The sequence below is a fragment of the Gadus macrocephalus genome, chromosome 7 (genome assembly GCF_031168955.1).
Source record: "Gadus macrocephalus chromosome 7, ASM3116895v1".
In the NCBI taxonomy this organism is placed as follows: Eukaryota; Metazoa; Chordata; class Actinopteri; order Gadiformes; family Gadidae; genus Gadus; species Gadus macrocephalus.
The window spans coordinates 7,019,745-7,042,901 of NC_082388.1; the positions used below are offsets into that span (position 1 = coordinate 7,019,745).

Here is a 23,157-nt window from a genome sequence, read left to right on the forward strand (position 1 = left end):
ATCTCTCTTCTTATTGTCCTTCTCAACACTCTCTGATCTCACTAAAAGGCTAGCAGCACGAAATCAAGGGATATGTAGAATAGAAAAAAATGAGTTAACTATAACATTAATGCGATTAAATATTTGAATCGCTTGACAGCACTAATATCTATACACGCACACACACACATATATATAAATATACACACACACACACACACACACACACACACACACACACACACACACACACACACACACACTAGCTATCGATAGTTTTAATGAACTAGAACAAAAGAAAAAGGATTCGGCTAAGAGGGAATAAAGATAAAAGATGATTGAGCCATTAAAGTTTTAAGGCAATAAACGTGAAGAACAACTTTTTTCCATTAGCGAAAACTGATGAACTTACAATAAAATCAAATTATTTGCGTGAAATATCTGAAAAATAAATTGGCTACGTGTTTTAGGAGAAATTAAAATGGAACATTTTGGGTTTCGATAATTTAAACGTTTTGAAGTCGGCCGCGTTTTGAGAGGTGTATAAACAGGGTCGTAGGGTGGTGTTGACGGTGTATAAACAGGGTCACAGGGTGGTGATGACGGTGTATAAACAGGGTGGTGTTGACGTTGTATAAATAGGGTCACAGGGTGGTGATGACGGTGTATAAACAGGGTGGTGTTGACGGTGTATGAACACGGTGGTGTTGACGGTGTATGAACAGGGTGATGTTGACGTGTATGAACAGGGTGGTGTTGACGGTGTATGAACAGGGTGGTGTTGACGGTGTATGAACAGGGTGGTGTTGACGGTGTATGAACAGAACAGGGTGGTGTTGACGGTGTATAAACAGGGTGGTGTTGACGTGTATGAACAGGGTGGTGTTGACTGTGTATAAACAGGGTGGTGTTGACGGTGTATGAACAGGGTGGTGTTGACGTGTGTGAACAGGGTGGTGTTGACGGTGTATAAACAGGGTGGCGTTGACGGTGTATGAACAGGGTGGTGTTGACGTGTGTGAACAGGGTGGTGTTGACGTGTGTGAACAGGGTGGTGTTGACGTGTGTGAACAGGGTGGTGACGTGTGTGAACAGGGTGGTGTTGACGTGTGTGAACAGGGTGGTGTTGACGGTGTATAAACAGGGTGGCGTTGACGGTGTATGAACAGGGTGGTGTTGACGTGTGTGAACAGGGTGGTGTTGACGGTGTATGAACAGGGTGGTGTTGACGGTGTATGAACAGGGTGGTGTTGACGTGTGTGAACAGGGTGGTGTTGACGTGTATGAACAGGGTGGTGTTGACGGTGTATGAACAGGGTGGTGTTGACGGTGTATGAACAGGGTGGTGTTGACGGTGTATGAACAGGGTGGTGTTGACGGTGTATGAACAGGGTGGTGTTACCGGGGGTCGGGGTGTGCTTCCAGGTGACCCCCAGCCGGCCCGCCGGGGGGAGGTGGGCGATGTTGGTCACGTGACACACCAGCTCCAGGGGGTCGGACGTGGCCTGGGGGTCCCGCACCGCAGAGAGGGCCAGAGAGAGGGTGGGCTCTGGGGGGGGGGAGAGAGAGAGCTTACATTAACACCTATACATTGGGATAGATGGATAGATATAATTGAGAAAAACATATAGACATACATTTGGTACAGATATATATCTAAATGACTTACACATACAAAGATATACATTTCATATAGGTATAACTGATATAAACAGATATAGGTATAAATGAGAGATCCACATATATACACACACTCACACACACACGTATTTATACACAGAGATACATATATAGAGATAGAGATTTGATTGACATAGATACAGGTGATATTAATAAATATGAATTATATATAAATATATACAGATGAGCAATAGAAAGGTGGTAGGCATAAGTTTAGGCACCCATGCTAAAGTTGACTAAAAAGAGGAATAAAAAAACAAACATATTTTGGTAATTGATCTTAATGCCTTAATTACAAATTAGGAAAAATCCAACCTTTAAGGACACCAATTTGCTTCTTGCAATCCGCCTGCCTCTGATTCACAAAGCAAATTGGTGTCCTAATAGATTGGATTTTTCCCTCATTTGTTCAATTACCTCATTAAGATACATTTTCAAAAGATTACTTTTTATTCCCCTTTTTAGTCCACTTTAGCATGGTTGCCTAAACTTATGCCTACCACTGCAGAGACACAGAGGAGATCTAGAAACCCAGATGAAATACAGATAAACAGATGATACATATATCTAGATACACAGATGATATAGATACACAGATATATATATATATATATATATATATATATATATATATATATATATATATATATATATATATATATATATATAGAGATCTAGATCCACAGATCTAGATCCATAGTTAATCTAGATCCGTCCGTCCGTCTGTCTGTGACAGGACGAAGGGCTCCAGACGGAGGACACAGGGCCCTGCACGACGCTCCAGGGGCCCGCAGGGAAGCGAGCTAAAGATACACTGAGGCAGCATCACCGCGCCCAGAGTGTGGAGGTGTGTGTAGTTGTGTGTGTAAAGGTGTTTGTGTGTAATGGTGTGTGTGTGTGTGTGTGTGTGTGTGTGTGTGTGTGTGTGTGTGTGTGTGTGTGTGTGGGTATAAGTGTAAAAGTGTGTAGGAGTAGGTATGCGTATATATGTGTAGGAGTGTGTACATGTGTAGTGTATCTTAAACATTACAACAGTGTGTGTGTTCGTATATTTGTAGGGGTGTGTGTGTTTGAGTGTAGGGCTGTGTGTGGTTGTGTGTGTTTGTATTTGTGTAGGGGTGTGTGTGCGCGTTGGTCTTAGTGTGTGTGTGTGTGTGTGTGCAGGTATGTGATCCAGATTGGACCTTTACGTATCAGTGAACACTGATTGAACACAAACACACACAATATCCCTCACAAACACACGTTCCCTGTTTTTACGCACACACTCCAGTACACTCACACCATCTTTCTCAAGCAGATTCAGAGAAACACAATTTGGAAAAGCTGCACATTCGTAAAATACAAACAAGGGTATAAAATGTGCATCTCTCCCTCTCCCCTCTCTCTCTCCCCCTTCTCCCCCTCTCTCCCTCTCTCTCCATCTGCCACGAGATGCATTTGGCGTGCACACACACCACTGACTCCCCTCACATCCGTCAAGACAGAGATGTTCCATTGCCAGTCCGTTTTCTGTCATGACACACACCCTCTGTCACACACACACATTCTGTCACAGATACACGCTCTCATACACACACACACACACACACACACACACACACACACACACACACACACACACACACACACACACACACACACACACACACACACACACACACACACACACACACACACACACACCTCATTAAGGGATGTAATCTCCCTCCCACTCTCATTCTCTTCTCACCCAACCGTGTTGGTGCATCGTAGTGAATTAACATTTTTTACTTCGCTTTTTGATGGATGTTGATGCACTTTTATTTTTTTATATCTTCATTGTTCAATGCACCGACTAAGTCGCTATGGACAAAAGTGCCTAAATAAATGTTATGTGATGTGTCATGTTAGGATCAACATCCCTGACTATCATTGCCATTCTGTTCTGTCTGATCACCATCACTATGATGTTCACCATCACGTTCTGTTCTGTCTGATCACCATCACTATGATGTTCACCATCATTACGTTCTGTTCTGTCTGATCACCATCACTATGATGTTCACCATCATTACGTTCTGTTCTGTCTGATCACCATCACTATGATGTTCACCATCACGTTCTGTTCTGTCTGATCACCATCACTATGATGTTCACCATCACGTTCTGTTCTGTCTGATCACCATCACTATGATGTTCACCATCATTACGTTCTGTTCTGTCTGATCACCATCACTATGATTGTCACAACCATTATGTTGTTCTGTCTAGTCACCATTACCATCACTACGATTGTCACGACTCAAAACCATTGCCTAGTTTTCTGAATGATCCCCATCACTATCGTTTTCATTGCCTCCTGTTCAGTCTGAACATCATCATTATAATCTCCCTCTCCTTCTCCCTCCAGCTCCCTCTATCTCTCTCCAACTCTCTCCCTCTATGGCTCTCTCTTGTCACAGGCGTGTCGTGATTTGCCCACTGTTGTATTGCCTGATAACACCCCGCCCCATGTGCAAACGTTCACACACACACACACACACAATCTCTCACAGTCCCTTACCAATCATTGCACCTTCCCTCCAACCTACTGCTGTTGTTCTCACCCTGTGCACACACACATGTGCACGTCAACACACCTACACACCCACGTGCATGTCCCCACACAGACAAACATGCGCATGTCCACACACACACACACACGTGCATGTCCACACACACACACATGCATGTCCACATGTCCACACACACACACACACACACACACACACACGTGTATGTCCACACAGACACACACGGGCGCATGTCCACACACATACACACACACACGTGCATGTCCACACACATACACACACACACACGTGCATGTCCACACACATACACACACACACACGTGCATGTCCACACACACACGTGCACATCAACACACACACACACGTGCACATCCCCACACACCCACGTTCTCACACACACATGCATGCTATAAATAGAAATCCCCCTGCTTGAAACAGGAGTAGAATGACCAATCGCCAGGTGAGTCCTAACACATGACGGCCAATCGGTGAGCTCGATTACACCGACGCCCCCCTTACAGACAGACGTACAGACGTCTCGATCGGCTCTTCCACACATGATTCAACGCTCTGTAGCGCAAACCGCCAACACCTTTTTTTTAACAAATAAAAACAAGTCCGAGAGATGCCCCTGTCTTAGTCGGTCTGCCGGTGGTTGCCATGGTGACCACCCCCCCCCCCCCCCCCCCCCTCCATCCCCTATCACTATTGCATCACCCCTCCACGGTCTCTCTATTGTTCTACTGCTGTGCGCAGCTCATGCTTCTGCGGTTACCATGACGGAGCTCTCTCTCTTCAGTACTAAGGACCAATAATAATGCACGGTGGTATGAATACGTTTATGCACCCGTGTTAAAGTTGACTAAACAGAGGAAGAAAAATAATCATCTTTTCAAAATTGATCGTAATGCCCTAATTAAACAAATGAGGAAACATCCAGCCTTTTAAGCAACCGATTTTCTTCTTGAATGAATAAAGTAACGTAAATAAATAAATATTCTTCATTAAAATACAGGGTGCATAAGTATAGGAACCCCCATGTTAAATACCCATAGAGGCAGGCAGATATTTATTTTTAAAGGCCATTTATTGGCCATCCTGGCTCCAGGATACTATGTCTCCTGATAAAGTCACCTAGGCCTTTGGAATTAAAATAGCCCCTCATCGTCATCTACCCTTCACCATACCTAGAGAGTGGCATGGTTTTATTTCAGTTAGCCTATTATCCCTCTCTCTCTAAAGTACTCTCTTCTGCCAATAATACATAGTACTACCACCGATACTATAATAGTACTACTACCACCAACACTATACCACTACTACCACCAACACTATAGTACAACTACCACTACCCCCAATACTACATAATACTACTACCACCACCACCACTACATAGTACTCCCACCAATACTTTAGTACTACATCTACTACCACCAATACATAGTACTACTTCTACTACCATCAATACTATACTATTTAGTACTATTACTACTGAAGTGCCCTTCCTAACGTAACCTTTGAGTCAATCCCTCTTAAGCTTCTGTCTGCCAGGAGAAAATATGGGTCTGCATTATTTATGAATACATTAATCCCCAAACCTTCACACCAGTCAGACACACACACGCATACACATCGCAAACACAATCACCGGAAGCCCTAGATGAGCCGCTGAACTAACCCTAGATGAACCGCTGAACTAACCCTAGATGAACCGCTGAACTAACCCTAGATGAACCGCTGAACTAACCCTAGATGAACCGCTGAACTAACCCTAGATGAACCGCTGAACTAACTCTAGATGAACCGCTGAACTAACCCTAGATGAACCGCTGAACTAACCCTAGATGAACCGCTGAACTAACCCTAGATGAACCGCTGAACTAACCCTAGATGAACCGCTGAACTAACTCTAGATGAACCGCTGAACTAACCCTAGATGAACCGCTGAACTAACCCTAGATGAACCGCTGAACTAACCCTAGATGAACCGCTGAACTAACCCTAGATGAACCGCTGAACTAACCCTAGATGAACCACTGAACTAACCCTAGATGAACCACTGAACTAACCCTAGATGAACCACTGAACTAACCCTAGATGAGCCGCTGAACTAACCCTAGATGAACCGCTGAACTAACCCTAGATGAACCGCTGAACTAACCCTAGATGAACCACTGAACTAACCCTAGATGAGCCGCTGAACTAACCCTAGATGAACCGCTGAACTAACTCCAGATGAACCGCTGAACTAACCCTAGATGAACCACTGAACTAACCCTAGATGAACCACTGAACTAACCCTAGATGAACCACTGAACTAACCCTAGATGAGCCGCTGAACTAACCCTAGATGAACCGCTGAACTAACCCTAGATGAACCGCTGAACTAACCCTAGATGAACCGCTGAACTAACCCTAGATGAACCGCTGAACTAACTCTAGAGGAACCACTGAACTAACCCTAAATGAACCGCTGAACTAACCCTAGATGAACCGCTGAACTAACCCTAAATGAACCGCTGAACTAACTCTAGATGAACCGCTGAACTAACCCTAGATGAACCGCTGAACTAACCCTAGATGAACCGCTGAACTAACCCTAGATGAACCGCTGAACTAACCCTAAATTAACCGCTGAACTAACCCTAGATGAACCACTGAACTAACCCTAGATGAACCGCTGAACTAACCCTAAATGAACCGCTGAACTAACCCTAGATGAACCGCTGAACTAACCCTAGATGAACCGCTGAACTAACCCTAGATGAACCGCTGAACTAACTCTAGATGAACCGCTGAACTAACTCTAGAGGAACCACTGAACTAACCCTAGATGAACCGCTGAACTAACCCTAGATGAACCGCTGAACTAACCCTAGATGAACCACTGAACTAACCCTAGATGAACCGCTGAACTAACCCTAGATGAACCGCTGAACTAACTCCAGATGAACCGCTGAACTAACCCTAGATGAACCACTGAACTAACCCTAGATGAACCACTGAACTAACCCTAGATGAACCACTGAACTAACCCTAGATGAACCACTGAACTAACCCTAGATGAACCGCTGAACTAACCCTAGATGAACCGCTGAACTAACCCTAGATGAACCACTGAACTAACCCTAGATGAACCACTGAATTAACCCTGAATGAATTGATGAACTAACCCTAGATGAACTGCTGAACTAACCCTGAATGAATTGATGAACTAACCCTCACCCTAACACAACTACAGCCTGGTCCTACCAGACTCTCGTACTTCATTTCATTTGCACAGGGAGTCTGGACCCACTCAATTGACTAACGTTAACTCACTTGAAGGCGGGTGTCTGTTGGCGTTTAAAACAATTGGATCAATTGGTATAGCGATTTGCAAAAATTGCAATGCCTTGATTTGAATGAATTTAGTACACGGTTATAGCCATAAATGCAATGGTACTAGGGTTGCCCGCGGTGTGGACATTTTCACACCGAGTATAACACTCGTGTCAACACCGGTATTACCGAGTATAAACGGTATAAACCTTGAAACTAGGTCAACCGCCATCTTCTCCGTCACCTCTCCTCTCACGCCTCGTGCCCCACTGCCTCCGTCCGTTAACTGATCCCCATTGACTTTGAATGGGGACGGACGCGCAATGCATTGTGGATCCGTTCGCTCCGTTGGAGCCCTCGGCTCAGTCAAGAAGTTGTCCAACTTTTTCGGCAGCGACGGATACGTCATCCAATCAGATCACGTATGCAAATTGAAGCACTGTGACACTAATCCGGGCTCTGACGACCCTGGAAAAATCCCCCATCCGTCAGCCACGCCTTCCGACGTCTTTTGACTGCCGTTGCAGTGGGCCCGAGGCGTCACTCGGTGACAGCGTCTGGCAGCGCGCCTATTCTCGGTGACAGCGTCTTATAACGTTCTATATGTAATAGTATAATATAATTTTAGATATAACATCACGGCCAAAAGCTCTGTGCGCCTCCGGATGGCCGTAGCGCGGGGAGCTCTCGTAGGGATTAGGGTACACGCGGTTTGTTTACCGGCGTTGCTATGGTTATTAGGTAGCCTATCTATTAGGTTTGTATATTTATGATGATGAAAAAACACATCAAAAATAAAACACTGCAAAGACAAACTGCCGAACTTATACCGCGGCCACCCTAAATGGTACTATAATTGGCATTATAATTTCTTTCGGTGTTTCGGTTTTCGGCCTTGGTTTAGGGTTTTTATAAAAACTAATGAAAATTGCTAAACTCTAATAACAATGGTATGCAAGGGTAGAAATACGATGTGACATTCAAACCTGACCGATCGGAGGTCACACAATGTTGCTATAGAGACGAGTGCACAACACACACACAGCACCTGCATGCACTTGTGTGTGTGTGCTGCACTGCTGACACCAACTCCAAGGGGAGCATAGATCATTTCAACAGCGAAAACAGGTGTGAGAGAGAGAGAGAGAGAGAGAGAGAGAGAGAGAGAGAGAGAGAGAGAGAGAGAGAGAGAGAGGACAAGCAGTAGATTTATAGAGTTGCGGTTTGAGAGAAAGCGAGAGTGAGTGAGAGAAAAGGCAGACAGACAGACAGAGAAAGAGAGTGAGAGGGAGAGAGAGGTGTGACCATATGCATCTGACAGGCTCCGGTTTCAAAAGTGTGTTTGTGTCGGGTGTGTCTGGTTGAACCCCGGCGTCCGCAGCCAGGGGGTCAGAGGGGGCCTTTTGGGACATTCCTGGTTGTGTTATCGGGGTGGGGGGGGGGGGGGGGTCTGAGTGTTAATGTGTGCTTTTATACCTCCAGGGGAGGGATCTGAGAGTGTGTGTAGCGATCAGTCTCTCCAGAGGCCCAGACAGACCTACTTTTACACACACACACACACACACACACACACACACACACACACACACACACACACACACACACACACACACACACACACACACACACACACACACACACACACACACACCTCAAAGGAAATCAGATAGAGAAGGACGGACAGACAGGAAAGAAGAAAGAGAGAGACAGATAGAGAGGGAGGGAGAGACAGACTGACACACAGACAGAGAGGCAGGGAGGGAGAAAGACAGGGAGGGAGGGAAGAAATCGAGACAGACAGCCAGATAGACGGACAGGGAGAGAGAGAGAGAGAGAGAGAGATGGACAGGCAGGAAGAGATGGAGGGAGAGACAGAGAGACAGGGAGAGACCGACCGACAGACAGGGAGAGAGACAGAGGGAGTGAGGGAGAGACAGCTACTTAGAGGTCAACGTGTGTTTATGTGCATGCGTGCGCGCGCGCGTGCGTGCGTGCGTGCGTGCGTGCGTGCGTGTCAAGAGTTAAAGTGCGGGCTGAATAAACACGGTGTAGGCATTTGTAATCAAATGTGCCTAAATAAGAGTGCTCCTGAAAATAAGAGTTTTCACGAGCACAAATAACACTGATAAGCAAGTGGGAGACAGAAACTGACTCGGGTCAGGAGGTAGAGCGGGTTGACTTGTAACCGGAAGGTTGCTAGTTCGATCCCCGGCTCCGCCTAGCCGAGGGTCAAGGTGTCCCTGAGTGAGACGCCTCACCCTGACTGCTCCTGACGAGCTGGCTGTCGCCCTGTGTGGTTGACTCTGCCGTCGGTGTGTGAATGTGTGTGTGAACCGTTGTAAGTCGCTATGTATAAAAGCGACTGCTAAACGCCCTGAATCCAGAATGTAAATGTAGAATATAAAACCTATCCCACGGGACGAACGCAGGCCCAACGAGCAGGGGAAGTGCTTGTGTTTCATTCGCTTCAAGGACTAGCTGCCCCGGTATGAGATAGAGCGACCAATCACAAACGTTTATCTGTTATGAGGGTGGGGATAAACAAGATGACAGTATAGAGTAGCGCCTTTTCAAAGGCCTTTTCAACAACAACAATAAAGATGGCAGCCGCTGATTTATATTTACATTTAGTAAGGAGGAAAGGAGTGAAGAAGAGAGTGAAGGAGTGAGGAAAGGAGTGAGGGAGCGAAGAAAGGAATTCAAAAACCTCAAAGTACTGCGCGGTTAAGGAGACTGCCTCACATCAAAGAGTCCAAAAAGCCTCCCTCCCCAGAGTTTAAGCATCCAATCCGCTCATCATTACTCTGCACTTCCAGTTCAGGAGGCTGTCATTTCCGGAAAACTATCATTTTGGAAACCGATTGATCAACTCTTTATTAATTTATCGATTATACTATCAACTATTGAATCATTATAGCCACTGGGCCAGCCTCCCCGCCGTGGTCACATGTCGACACGAAGCAGCTGCACTGAGAACACAAGCAAAACCCCTCCCTCCCTCAGCCTCCTGCAGGTTACCAAACATTTAGTGTTTACTGTTCCCTCCGTCCTTAGCATACCCCAGTGTGCCGCGGGGCCTGACATGCGCCTACAGGAAATGGTAACCTTACGTCGAGGTGAGGCACCAGCAAAGGGCTGTGATTGGTCCGCTCGCTAAAACCCGACGCAGAATTAAAAACAGGTTCAGGGCCGCGTCGAAGGGTCGGCGTGGATCGTTGTGACAACAACAAACCATATCCAAGCCTTTGGGGTTTACAGTCTTATTGTTGGATTCCCCCGCGGGTGGGAGGGTCCACCTCGGACAGAGGGCGACCCCCGAGTCCACAGTCAATTGGTACGGTCCAGCGGGTCGGGGACTGGGGAGTTGGGACATCCCAAATTGGTGGGCGATGTCACTCCAACGAGTCAACGAGTGAGTAAAGGAGTAAGGGAGTGAAGGAGTGAGTGAAGGAGTGAGGAGGTTCATTAAGGAGTGAAGGAGTGAGTGAAGGAGTGAGGAGGTTCATTAAGGAGTGAAGGAGTGAGTGAAGGAGTGAGGAGGTTCATTAAGGAGTGAAGGAGTGAGTGAAGGAGTGAGGAGGTTCATTAAGGAGTGAAGGAGTGAGTGAAGGAGTGAGGAGGTTCATTAAGGAGTGAAGGAGTGAGTGAAGGAGTGAGGAGGTTCATTAAGGAGTGAAGGAGTGAGTGAAGGAGTGAGGAGGTTCATTAAGGAGTGAAGGAGTGAGTGAAGGAGTGACCGAGATCATTTAGGAGGGAATGAATGCGTGAATAAATCCGTAGCTTTCAGTTTAAGAAGAGCGAGAATGAGTGAGCAAGAGAGAGAGAGAGCGAGCGAGAGTGACAGAAAGACCCCCCCCCCAATGGGACAGTAATTGATTGTCTGCTCAAGTGTACTTGACACCGTCGCTCTTTAAGAGGAGAGGATCACCATAACCCACAAGGTCGGCTCAAGGCTCGGGAGGCATGACTAATAGATTGTTAACGGAAGAGACGCTGAATAAAAGATCGGAGCGACAACTCCACCAGTGCCGAATCTCATCCTTAACTCAAACTAAACTTACTCCGTCACTCAGTGATTTGACACTTCAACCCTGGACATATTGCACAATCGTTTTGTACATCCCCCTGTTTATCCAGTTTTAATTTTATATCTATATATAATATTACAAATTAAAACTTGTCTGGTATTTTATTACATTTTTATCCTATTGTACTTCATTACTTTTAAAAACACAGAAAATACAGAGTATGTCACACAAACAATTCAATGCACATCCAGTATTAGGGTTAAACCATTGAATCAAGCTGGAGAATACCGGTTCAAACTGCCCACAGCCTGCCCGGGCTCATTTACACCATCAATTGACGTCGCATAAAACCAAAGATCTATCTTTGGAAAGGGATCTGGGTTTGATTAGTTGCACCTGTCACCCGACGCTAACGAGCCCGACACCTGTTGGCAATTAGCGGCGATAAGTCGCCACACAGACAGCGATAGACGCGGCCGGACGGCGAAGGGAGAAGAAGTTTCGTTTAGAAGTGTGCGTGGAAAGTTGCTAACAGTAAGGACAGTGAGGATATTCATAGAACCAAGTGCCAAGCGCTCACAATCACTAGGTTAACCCATTCCCCTTATACAACAAAGATGGATAGGGTGAGACGCTACACAATACTAAGTACTCTTTAAAGATCTCCTATTATACTACTTTTCTCGTCTTCATTTCTTATTAATGACTCCTATAGAGGAACCTGACACTCCGTTGTGATTGGTTACCTTCCGGAAGAGCATGTTGCAGCATTACCATACATGGAAGAAGATCGGGATTGTTCTACGTGGATAAATCCCTGAAATCGGAACAAGTGAATGGCGACCTGCGTCCCTAGTGTTTAGCGCTCTGTACTGCCACCCCAGACAGTCAGCAGGGAATACGTCTAAATGCATGTACGTCATTATTTGACACTTTACTATGGTTAAACATGACTATAAATCATTATAACAACGTTTATAGGTCATAAAAGTCGCAAAAGCATAATATGTGCTCTTCAAGTGCCAGGACGTACAAACACATACAAGTGAGTAAAAGGGGGTGTAGAGGGGTAAGGCTATGCAGAGTCCAGGTGAACTCTGAGCAACTCTTGAGGACAACTAAGAAGTAGAGCCTCAAAGTTTAGTTCAGGTAGCTTCACATTTTAGCAATAGCTCAGTGCGTGTTAAGATCCTTCAGGTAGCATAGCATAAGCTTAGCGTGTGATAAGGACTTTCAGGTAGCTTAGCATTAGCTAGGTGTGCGATGAGGACGTTAAGGTAGCTTAGCATTTCAGCATTATAATTAGCTTAGTGTGTGTGCTAAGGACGTTTAGGTAGCTTAGCATCTTAGCATTATAATAATCTTAGTGTGTGTGCTAAGGACGTTTAGGTAGCTTAGCATCTTAGCATTAGCTGAGTGTGTCTCAAGTTGAGAACGCTCATGTATCTTCACATTTTAGCATCAGCACTAGCATTAGCACTAGCATTCCTCAGGTAGCTTCACATTTTAGCATTAGCGCCAACTCTTTAAAAGGTACTCACTGATCTGCGCCACCTTCACCACCACCGGTGCCGACGTCCTCTCCGCCACCTGGTACCACCGCCCGCTGTCCCCGCCCACCGACGCCCTCACGCGGCACGTGTACGCCCCCGAGTCCCGGGCGGCGGCGCCCCTCAGTGACAGCCGGTACTGCCCCTCCCCCGTCCGCTCCAGGCCCACCTCCGCCCCGCCGCCTGAGGACCCGTTTGAGGCCGCGATGGCGGCGGCAGGCAGGACGACGCCGTTGCGGTCCATGGCGGCGATGACGTGGCGTCCGTCCCGGAGCCAGGTGACCCCCAGGGCCAGGAGGGCCAGGTTGTCTGCAGCGACGGTGCAGAGCAGACCCAGGGTGGCCCCCAAGGAGACGGGCCCTCCGGCGGAGGAGGAGGAGGCAGTGACGTTAAGGGACTGGCCTGGAGGAGGGAGAGAGAGAGAGAGGTTAGTGGAGAGACAGAGACAGATAGCGAGACCGAGAGAGAGACCGAGAGAGAGAGAGAGAGACCGAGAGAGAGACCGAGAGAGAGAGAGAGAGAGAGAGAGACAGATTAGTGGAGGCCGAAAGAAAGAAAGAAAGAGAGATTTATAGAGAGGGAGGGAGAGAGACAGCGCCAATGAGCGAGAGACTACGGGCGAGAGACAGAGAAATGAACAGGGTCCTGTTAAGGCGAGAGAGAGCGTTTGATGCCATTTTTAATCATATTCTCAATTGATGTTGTTTATGTGGCCTTTATCAATCTCTGCAATCTCCTCCTCTTCCTAACCCTAATAAACTCAACTCCTCTGAAGATGTTTTCCTGAAGTCTATGTTATTTTGATGTTTTTATATATATATATATATATATATATATATATATATATATATATATATATATATATATATATATATATATATATATATATATATATATATATATATATATCATATGACACAATCTAGAGACAGACACACAGAGAGAGAGAGAGAGAGCGAGAGAGAGAGAGGCTGGTTTTCAAAGATTTCGTTGGTTGAATTTCATTCTGCATGCCGTCAGAACAGACTCAACCATTTATAAGAGGCTCACTAGAAAAAAAGCTGTTTTTCTTTAACATAGAATACATCAATTTTATCTGTTTATGTATTTTAAAGGAAAATCGCGACGGCCATTTTGGTAAAACCGCAACCGCGTTGCATCAACGCTAAAACAGCACCGCAAGCTAATGTGTGCAGCATGGTTGTGTCAACAACACAGCAAGCTAATGTGTGTAGTACAGTTGCATCTCCATCGTTGTAGCGAAAGGTATGATATTGTTATGTTATGCTTGTTATGTTATTCAAACATATTAGCGTTTGTACCGTCCATTAGCCCAACTAGCTACCTAGAGTTGGAAGTTATTTTGGCGCCAGGTCTCAGTTTAATACTTTTTATATTTATGTGAGGTCTCGCACAAGACTAGCAGGAGTGATCTCGTTATGTTATTCAAACATATTAGCATCGGTACCGTACGTGAGCTCGACGAGCTGTTATTTGGGCGGGAGGTCTCTGTTCAATATTTTAAATATTCATGCAAGGGCTCGCACGAGACCTTCTCAGAAAAGATTTTTAGATTAAGTAGGAGAGCACCTAAAAAAGACAAATACATTTTAGATTGAAAACGTCTCAAATACAAGGACAAAAAAACGGAAAACAGGGAAGATGTAATCTTCCTTCTTTTTTTTTTTTTTTCAAAGGGACCGTTGACAATAATATATATATATATTATATATAATAATATATATTCAAACTGTTTCTATCTTGAAGATACCATTATGGGTTCGAACTGTTTTATATCGTGAAGCTACCGGCAGGGTTCAAACTGTTATATCGTGAAGATACCATACAGGGTTCAAACTGTTTATATCGTGAAGATACCATACAGGGTTCAAACTGTTTATATCGTGAAGATACCATACAGGGTTCAAACTGTTTATATCGTGAGATACCATACAGGGTTCAACTGTTTATATCGTGAAGATACCATACAGGGTTCAAACTGTTTATAGCGTGGAAGATACCGTTGGGGTTCAAATCGTTTACATCTTGAAGATAACATGCAGGGTTCAAACTGTTTATATCCTTTAAGATATCGTTGGGGTTTCAACTGTTTATATCTTGAAAATATCGTTGGGGTTCAAACTTGTTTATACCGTGAAGATACCGTTGGGGTTCTAACTGTTTACCGAGTACAGAAATTCTCATGGCTCCCCTCCGTCCCAGACGTTTAATAAAGAACTCTCCCACTACGGTGGCCTTTAAGGGACAAAAAGACTGCTGTTTGCCTTCTCTCTTCCTCCTGACTTTGGGTGTTGTGTGTCAATATGAGAGTGCCTGGGACACAATGGACCGACCGGTGTGCTGGTGTGCGACTGCAAATACGGCTACTCTGGTTTCATTGTAAACAGTAGCCCTTGTTTTTTTTGTTTAAGTGACAGCGCGGTCGGGCTCCGGTAACCCAGCGGGAGAAGAGGTATGTTGAGGAGAGAGAGAGAGAGAGAGAGAGAGAGAGAGAGAGAGAGAGAGAGAGAGAGAGAGAGAGAGAGAGAGAGAGAGAGAGAGAGAGAGAGAGAGAGAGAGAGAGAGAGAGAGAGAGAGAGAGAGAGAGAGAGAGAGAGAGAGAGAGAGAGAGAGAGAGAGAGAGAGAGAGAGAGAGAGAGAGAGAGAGAGAGACCCGGATACCCCTCTAACATTAAGAGAGAGAGAATGATGGATGGGCGGGGAGGTCAGGGGTTACTGGGAGGGGGCAGGGGGGTAGAGACGGTAAACACAGAGGGGACGATGAACCCCCCTTTTAAATAACGACAGCCAGAGCTCCCAGGGACCACCGCAACCTATTCCCAGACACAGGGAAAAACAAAATGGAGGGCAGAGGCCGGGCCGGAGCAGGGATGAGACGGCCAGTTACTTTAAAAAAGTAATTAGTTAGTTACAAGTTACTTCTCCCAAGAAGTAACTAGTAACTGTGACCAATTACTTTTTTGAAGTAACTGGCAATACCAAGTGTTTCCTGTGTGCATGTTTGTGTTTGCGTGTGTGTGCCCCTGTGTGTGTGTTTGCGTGCTTGTGTATACGTGTGTATGTGTTAGTGCATGTGTCAACTTGTGCGTACATGTGTATGCGTGTGTGCCAGTGTGCGTATGTGTGTGTGTGCGTTCCAGCATGCTTGCCTGTGTGAGTGTGCCCGTACGCTTACGTGTGTCTGTGTACGCGCTTCTGTGTGTGTGCGTGAATGTGCATGCAAGCCTGTGAGTGTGTGCGTGCATACATGTGCCCCTATTTGTGTGTGTGTCCCGTGCGTATGTATGCCTGTGTGCACGTGGGTGTATATGTGTGCGTCTGTGTGAGCGCATGCCCGTGTACGTGCCTACGTGTATGTACCCCTGTGTTAACGCTAATGTGCCAATATATGTTTATGCCTGCCTGTGTGTCCCATGCTACCTCTGTGTGTATGTGTGTGTGTGTCCCGTGCTACCTCTGTGTGTGTGTGTGTGTGTGTGTGTGTGTGTGTGTCCCGTGTGTGTGTGTGTGTGTGTCCCGTGCTACCTCTGTGTGTGTGTGTGTGTGTCCCGTGCTACCTCTGTGTGTGTGTGTGTGTGTGTGTGTGTGTGTGTGTGTGTGTGTGTGTGTGTGTGTGTGTGTGTGTGTGTGTGTGTGTCCCGTGCTTCCTGCGTGTGTGCGTCGCCCGTGCCACCTGTGTGAGCGCACGCCTGTGTACGGGCCCCCCCTGCGTGGGTGTGTGTAACGCCAATGCATGCGTGCGTGCGTGCACACTCACCAGTGGGCGTGACCGTCACCTGGCCCATCTCGCCGTGCCGCTCCACCACACTGCGGGCCACGCCCTCCTCGTACGTCCACTGCCGTCCCGTGCAGACGTACGCGCCCTGGTCGCCCGCCGCCGTCACCCTGCTCAGCACCAGGCTGAACAGCCCGTCGCGGCCCGGGGCCAGCCGCAGCCCCCCCGTGGCGTACCGCTGGGCGTAGCCGGGCCCCGTCGTCACGGCGCCCAGGGGCCCCAGCGAGAGGACCAGCTCGGGGGGGGCCGAGGATGAGGCGGAGGCCTTCCTCAGCGACCAGGTGACGGAGAGGAAGGTGGGGTGCAGGAGCCGGCGTGTGACGGTGCAGGAGAGGGTGATGTCGCCGCCCTCGGGGGTCACCGCGGCGACCGGCGTGGGGGAGACCACGAGGGTGTCCGGGATGACTGGGGGGGAGAGAGGGGGGGCGAGTGGATGGGTTAATATATGGCGGGGGGGGGGGGGGGGGGGGGAGACAGACATACACATTTGAAAAAGGAAATATCTGTCACACAGATTGTGTGTGCGTCCGTGTGTGCATGTCCGTGTGCACTACCTCTGTGAGCATGTGTGTGTGTGTTCCACTATGTGCTACCGTGTGCATGCATGTATGTAGGCATACATGCATGCATGTCTGTGCGTGCCTGTGTGCAAGGTTGTGCGAGGTTGTGCATGTGTGTGCGTGCATGCCTGCGTGAAATAAATAATTTCCTTGTGAAAAATAGGAAATTCAAGTGTCATAAACTGAGTTTATGTTTATTTTATGACAATCTAATGCCTTTAATGTATGTATATATATATATGTACTTGTTACGGTATCTACTAGTTTATGGCAGTATTTATTTCCATGCTTTGGCAACACACGTTTTCTCATTTAAATGGCATGCCAATAAAGTTGTATTAAATTGAATAGGGGAGGGTGAGAGAGAGAGATCTAGAACAAGGTCTACAAGCCTGTTTGAATATACCCCATAATTACTGTAAAACTGGGCATTAGAAAACAAAAAAATTATATCAAAAGCCAGTAAATATCCAATTTAGTTACTTAAAAAATTTGACCACACATCATATTCTGGAACCATCTTTCTGCATCACAACAGACTCGTACCCACACAGTGCATACGTTGATATGAATCTAGTGGGAGAAGCCCACTGGAAAATAACCCATTCAACACTTTCCAAACCATCCAATAGTGGTCACAAGCCTCCAGTGTCACTATTCAAACACTTTAAAACAGGAGTAGGAAGAAGAGAGAGGAGGAACCATACCTGACAATAATTAACCAAGACCTTGACAAAAGGAACAGCGAAACACATGATGACCACAAACTGCCGTCAAAGAATACTGGTCGTCGTAAAACCAATGATTAGATCGGACTTAGGGAAGAATTCTTAGTCTTACTTCCACTTCCTCATAAACTGTACCGAGATATTTTTTGATCTGAGAGAAATTCTTTGAGAAATAACCAGACGTAAAAATCACTGCTTCCTGAAAGTATAAATAAAGCAAAAGCTGGAAGTGGAATTTATCAATACTTTATTTATATCATCATAATATATATACTTATTATATCAGCATGTCACAGAGAAATAAATGTTCCCTTATGAAAAAAAGGAAACACAAAACACAATCGATGACATAGGTCATCGATTGTGTTTAATTTTATCATACAATAATTGTGTTTATTGCATGTTATCACTCTGTTTATATACGTATTTGTTACGTTATCTAACAGTTTATGAACGCATTATTTCCATGCTTTGGCAACACAGTGTTTCAAGTAAATGGCACGTCAATAAAGCTTTATCGAATTCAGAGAACAAGAGAAAGAGAGAACGAGAGAGAGACAGACAGACAGGGATATAACGAGGGACAGAGAGGAAGAGAGACAGAGATAGACAAACAGACAGACAGAGCAAGAGACACAGACAGAGACAGACAGACAAACAGACCGAGAAAGAGACCCACACAGACCGACGGGTTGTGAGAGAGAGAGACAGAACATCTAAATCCTCTCTCACAGGAGCAGTTGAATCTCTTAAAAGAAGAGATTCAACCACGAGCATTTCACTCACTAATTGCCAACAGATGACGATAGGATTTCTAACACGATTACACTTAAGTCACATCTCTTGAGTCTTAGCAACAGCAACCTGAACTTAAATATTAGTTATATCAACTGAAATTGATAAGCCTCACAGGAAGTAGCACGAGAAAATGAAAGGTTGCTAGTTCTTTCGAGCCAGAGAGATGAGGATCGAGAAGGTTTCTCTGGCAAGAATGGCTGCCATGCTTTTAGAGACACTAATAATAGATGGGGGGGGGGGGGGGAGAGAGCGAGAGAGAGAGCGAGAGCGAGAGAGAAAAGCGGGTAAGGGAGGTGGATTGAAAGAGGAGGAACAGAGAGAAACGGGTGAAAGAGGAGGGAGAGAGAGCAGGGGAGGAAGGAGGATTGAAAGAGGAGAAATAGGGGGACAGGGAACGGATGACGGAGGGAGAAGTCTGAGGACGGAAGGTAAACACTGAGAAACAAAAGACAAACAGCCAAGCAACAGAAGCTGCTATTGGACTGGCTAACTATTACCTAATACGAACAACAAATACCTAACACATGTAACCATTACGTAATAGGTATAACAAATACCTTTATTATCATTACTTAATACGAACCTCAAATACCTAACACATGTAACCATTATGTAATTGGTACAACAAATTGTTAATACATATTACCATTACTTTAAACTAACAACAAATACCTAAAATGCATACCAATACCTAATACGTATAACAAATACCTAATACATGTAACCATTACCTAATACGTATAACAAATACCTAAAACGTATAACAAATACCTAATAGATATTACCAATACCTAATACGAGAAAACAAATACCCAACACATGTAACCAATACGTAATAGGTAAAACAAATACTTACATGTCACCATCACCTAAAATTTCTAAAATATACCAAATAGATATTACCAATACCTATTACATCTAACAAATACCTAATACATATCACCATTACCTAATGGTTATACGTGATACTATAAGCAGGTACTGTTCTACTTGTAAATTAAAAGTTAAAAATTCCCAAAAATGTTAAACATAATTTATTTATTTTACTTGTAAACAAAACAACCGACAGTACACAGTCAGAAACAGCTTCCGGAACAGCTGTCTGCTCGTCAGATATAACAGCTGGCAGAACACCAGTGCATCACAAAAGCTGTGTCAACAATTAGCCTCCACGCTCCAAAGACACACGATACTCTTGACTATGCACCGATCATGTTCTGCGTTGGTTAACCTGTTCTGCAGGTGATGACGGATCTAAGTGTGTGTGTGTGTGTGTGTGTGTGTGTGTGTGTGTGTGTGTGTGTGTGTGTGTGTGTGTGTGTGTGTGTGTGTGTGTGTGTGTGTGTGTGTGTGTGTGTGTGTGTGTGTGTGTGTGTCGGGGGTTAGTGGTTGGAGTGGCTGTTTGTTTGCATGACGTTAATGGGCCTTGTTTAAGAAGACAATAAAAGAAAGGGGTGTGTGTGTGTGTGTGTGTGTGTGTGTGTGTGTGTGTGTGTGTGTGTGTGTGTGTGTGTGTGTGTGTGTGTGTGTGTGTGGTATCAGAGTTACAGAAATCTCCCTACAGGGAGAACCGATTGGGTAGAGTCAGACAGATATACAAAAACAGACGGGAAGTCAGACAGGTACCAAGACAGACATATAGACATGTAGTCAGACAGACATGTAGTCAGACAGACAGAAAGTCAGACAGGTAGACAGACAGACATGTAGTCAGACAGACAGAAAGTCAGACAGGTAGGAAGACAGACAGACATTTAGTCAGATAGACAGGAAGTCAAACAGGTAGTCGGACAGGTAGTCAGACAGGTAGTCAGACAGGTAGTCAGACAGGTAGTCAGACAGGTAGTCAGACAGGTAGTCAGACAGGTAGTCAGACAGGTAGTCAGACAGGTAGTCAGACAGACATACCGACAGACAGAAATACGCACAAAAACAGAAAGACAGGGAGTCAGACACAGACAGGTATTCAGACACAGACAGACCGACAGACCGACAGACAGGTATTCAGACACAGACAGAAGTACAAAACAGACCGACCGGGAGTCAGTCAATCCATCAGTCAGACAGCAGGACAGGAAGACAGACATAACAATGGACACAACCAGACGGCCAGCAGAAAGAAAGAAAGAAAAAAATGGCAAACATGCTGTTTGACGTGTTGCTACGAGTTACCTCCGCCGAGCGCCGTTTATCAAGTCAAGGTCGCATTCCATCAGAGGACCCACTAAGTCATTGACCAAAACATGGACGGACAGACACACTTCAGACAGACAGAGAGACATTTACATTTTACATTATATTCAGGGTGTGTAGTAGACGCTTTTATCCAAAGCGACTTACAATAAGTACATTGGTCAGAGGAAATAAGTAACAATCGCTAGGTGTAAGCCATTCCCCGTACACAACAACATGCATGGAGAACATGCTACACATTGCTACGTACTACAGCTAAGTACGACACACAATTAGTGTGTACATTAAGTGCCAGGACGTACAAACATACAAAAAGTGCGTAAGAGGGGTGTGGAGGGATAAGGGGGGAGGCTATGCAGAGTTTAGGTTAACTCTGGGTAAGTCTAGGTATTAACCAATCTCGAACTCTGCTGCCATCACGTTTTAAAGGGTTCTCCTGTTAGCTGGTTTCTCGTCACCAGTTGGGACCGCGGAGGAGTACTTCTTTAGTATAAGATACAAAAATAACCCCTGTTCCCTCTGTGGAAAAGGTAGCGGTGTGTTTTTTCCTGTATTGTTAGCGTGGCTCATTAGAAGCCGTGCGCGCTCTGCCAACGGGAGCTTAATGAGCTAGTTAGCTGCCAGCTCTTCCTGGCTTTCTACACGGCCTTTCTGCTCGGGGGATACCTGGTGGGTTTTTATTACCATGTGTTTGGGCGGAAGGAGTTCTAAAAGTCTGGGTTTAGCTTGACGGAAGACCCAGACGCAACAACAATCTGTTGGTACGTGTACAGCAAGTACAAGTACTAGCTAGGTACTGCCGCTGTTGACTTGCGTAACGATACTGTTAACACAATGATACACACACACCTCCACCCTCACTTCTACCCTAACACACACACCTCCACCCTAACACATAGACATACACCTCCACCCTCACACACACACATCTCCAGCATCACTTAAATCTTACAGACATAGAGCCTATATCTAAATATATTACATACATAAGGATTACATCTAACAATATAACTATCTTACTCATAGACTACATTCAACTATCTATATTTTTGTTGTCAACATGTGTGTGTGTCTATGTGCCTGTGTGTCTATGTGCGTCTGTATACGTGTGCGTGTGTGTGTGTGTGTGTGTGTGTGTGCGCGTCTGTGTGTGCGTGTGCCTGTGTGTGTGTGTGTGTGCCTGTGTGTGTCAGAGAAAGTACAGGAGCCGTAGAACTGGATTTGTGGTGCGTGTGTGTACATGCGCGTCTCTCCGAGGCCTGTCGTTGCCGCGATGTCTTATGTACACACCTCGACTCGGCGCACAAACAGCACACACACACACACACACACACACACATTCCACCAGCCAGTCGGGGCCGGCCTGGGTACAGGCCTACGTAACACACGGGCGAGAGAGAGAGAGATGCTATCGCGCTAATTATCAAGGATGGTGGAAAATAGGCAGGCTTTGTTCAGGTTTTATTTTTTTATTTAAAAAGGAGAACGTGGAACAAAGCCGTTTGTAGCAACACAAACAGGCCCACGTATGAACACACACACACACACACACACACACACACAGGCATACACACACACAGACACTTGATTACATAAGTGGCAAAGCACATGCTGGTATAGTGTGATGTTATGCTGGTCCTGATCAGACAATTGACACACAACCCTCACTCCTCCATCTCTACTAGCCTTGAACAGACACAACCCTAAAGGGCTGATTATGGTTCCACGGTGACGCAATGCAAAGGCCTGACGTGCTCCTCCCAAAAATTATAACCTTGCGTCGAGGCGACGCAGCAGCAAGGGCTTTGATTGGTCCGCTCATTGAATCCCGACGCAGAACCAAAACAGGTCCAACACTGTGTCGAAGCGTCTGCCTCGTCCTTGCCTTGCATAAACAGCCTTTAACTCCTACAGCTCTACCAGCCTTGCAGTGATCAAGTCTGGATAGAGTCGGTTTGTTGAGGCCTGT

The 23,157-nt window shown here is 45.7% G+C and overlaps 1 protein-coding gene across 1 annotated transcript in view; it reads right to left on the bottom strand.

Moving 5' to 3' along the window:
- Window positions 1–23,157, bottom strand: part of ptgfrnb (prostaglandin F2 receptor inhibitor b) — a 59,803-nt gene that overhangs the window by 23,185 nt on the left and 13,461 nt on the right. The window contains 3 exon segments of the mRNA XM_060055440.1: window positions 1,382–1,528; window positions 13,105–13,515; window positions 16,892–17,314. Coding sequence (XP_059911423.1) covers window positions 1,382–1,528; window positions 13,105–13,515; window positions 16,892–17,314 — 981 coding nt within the window.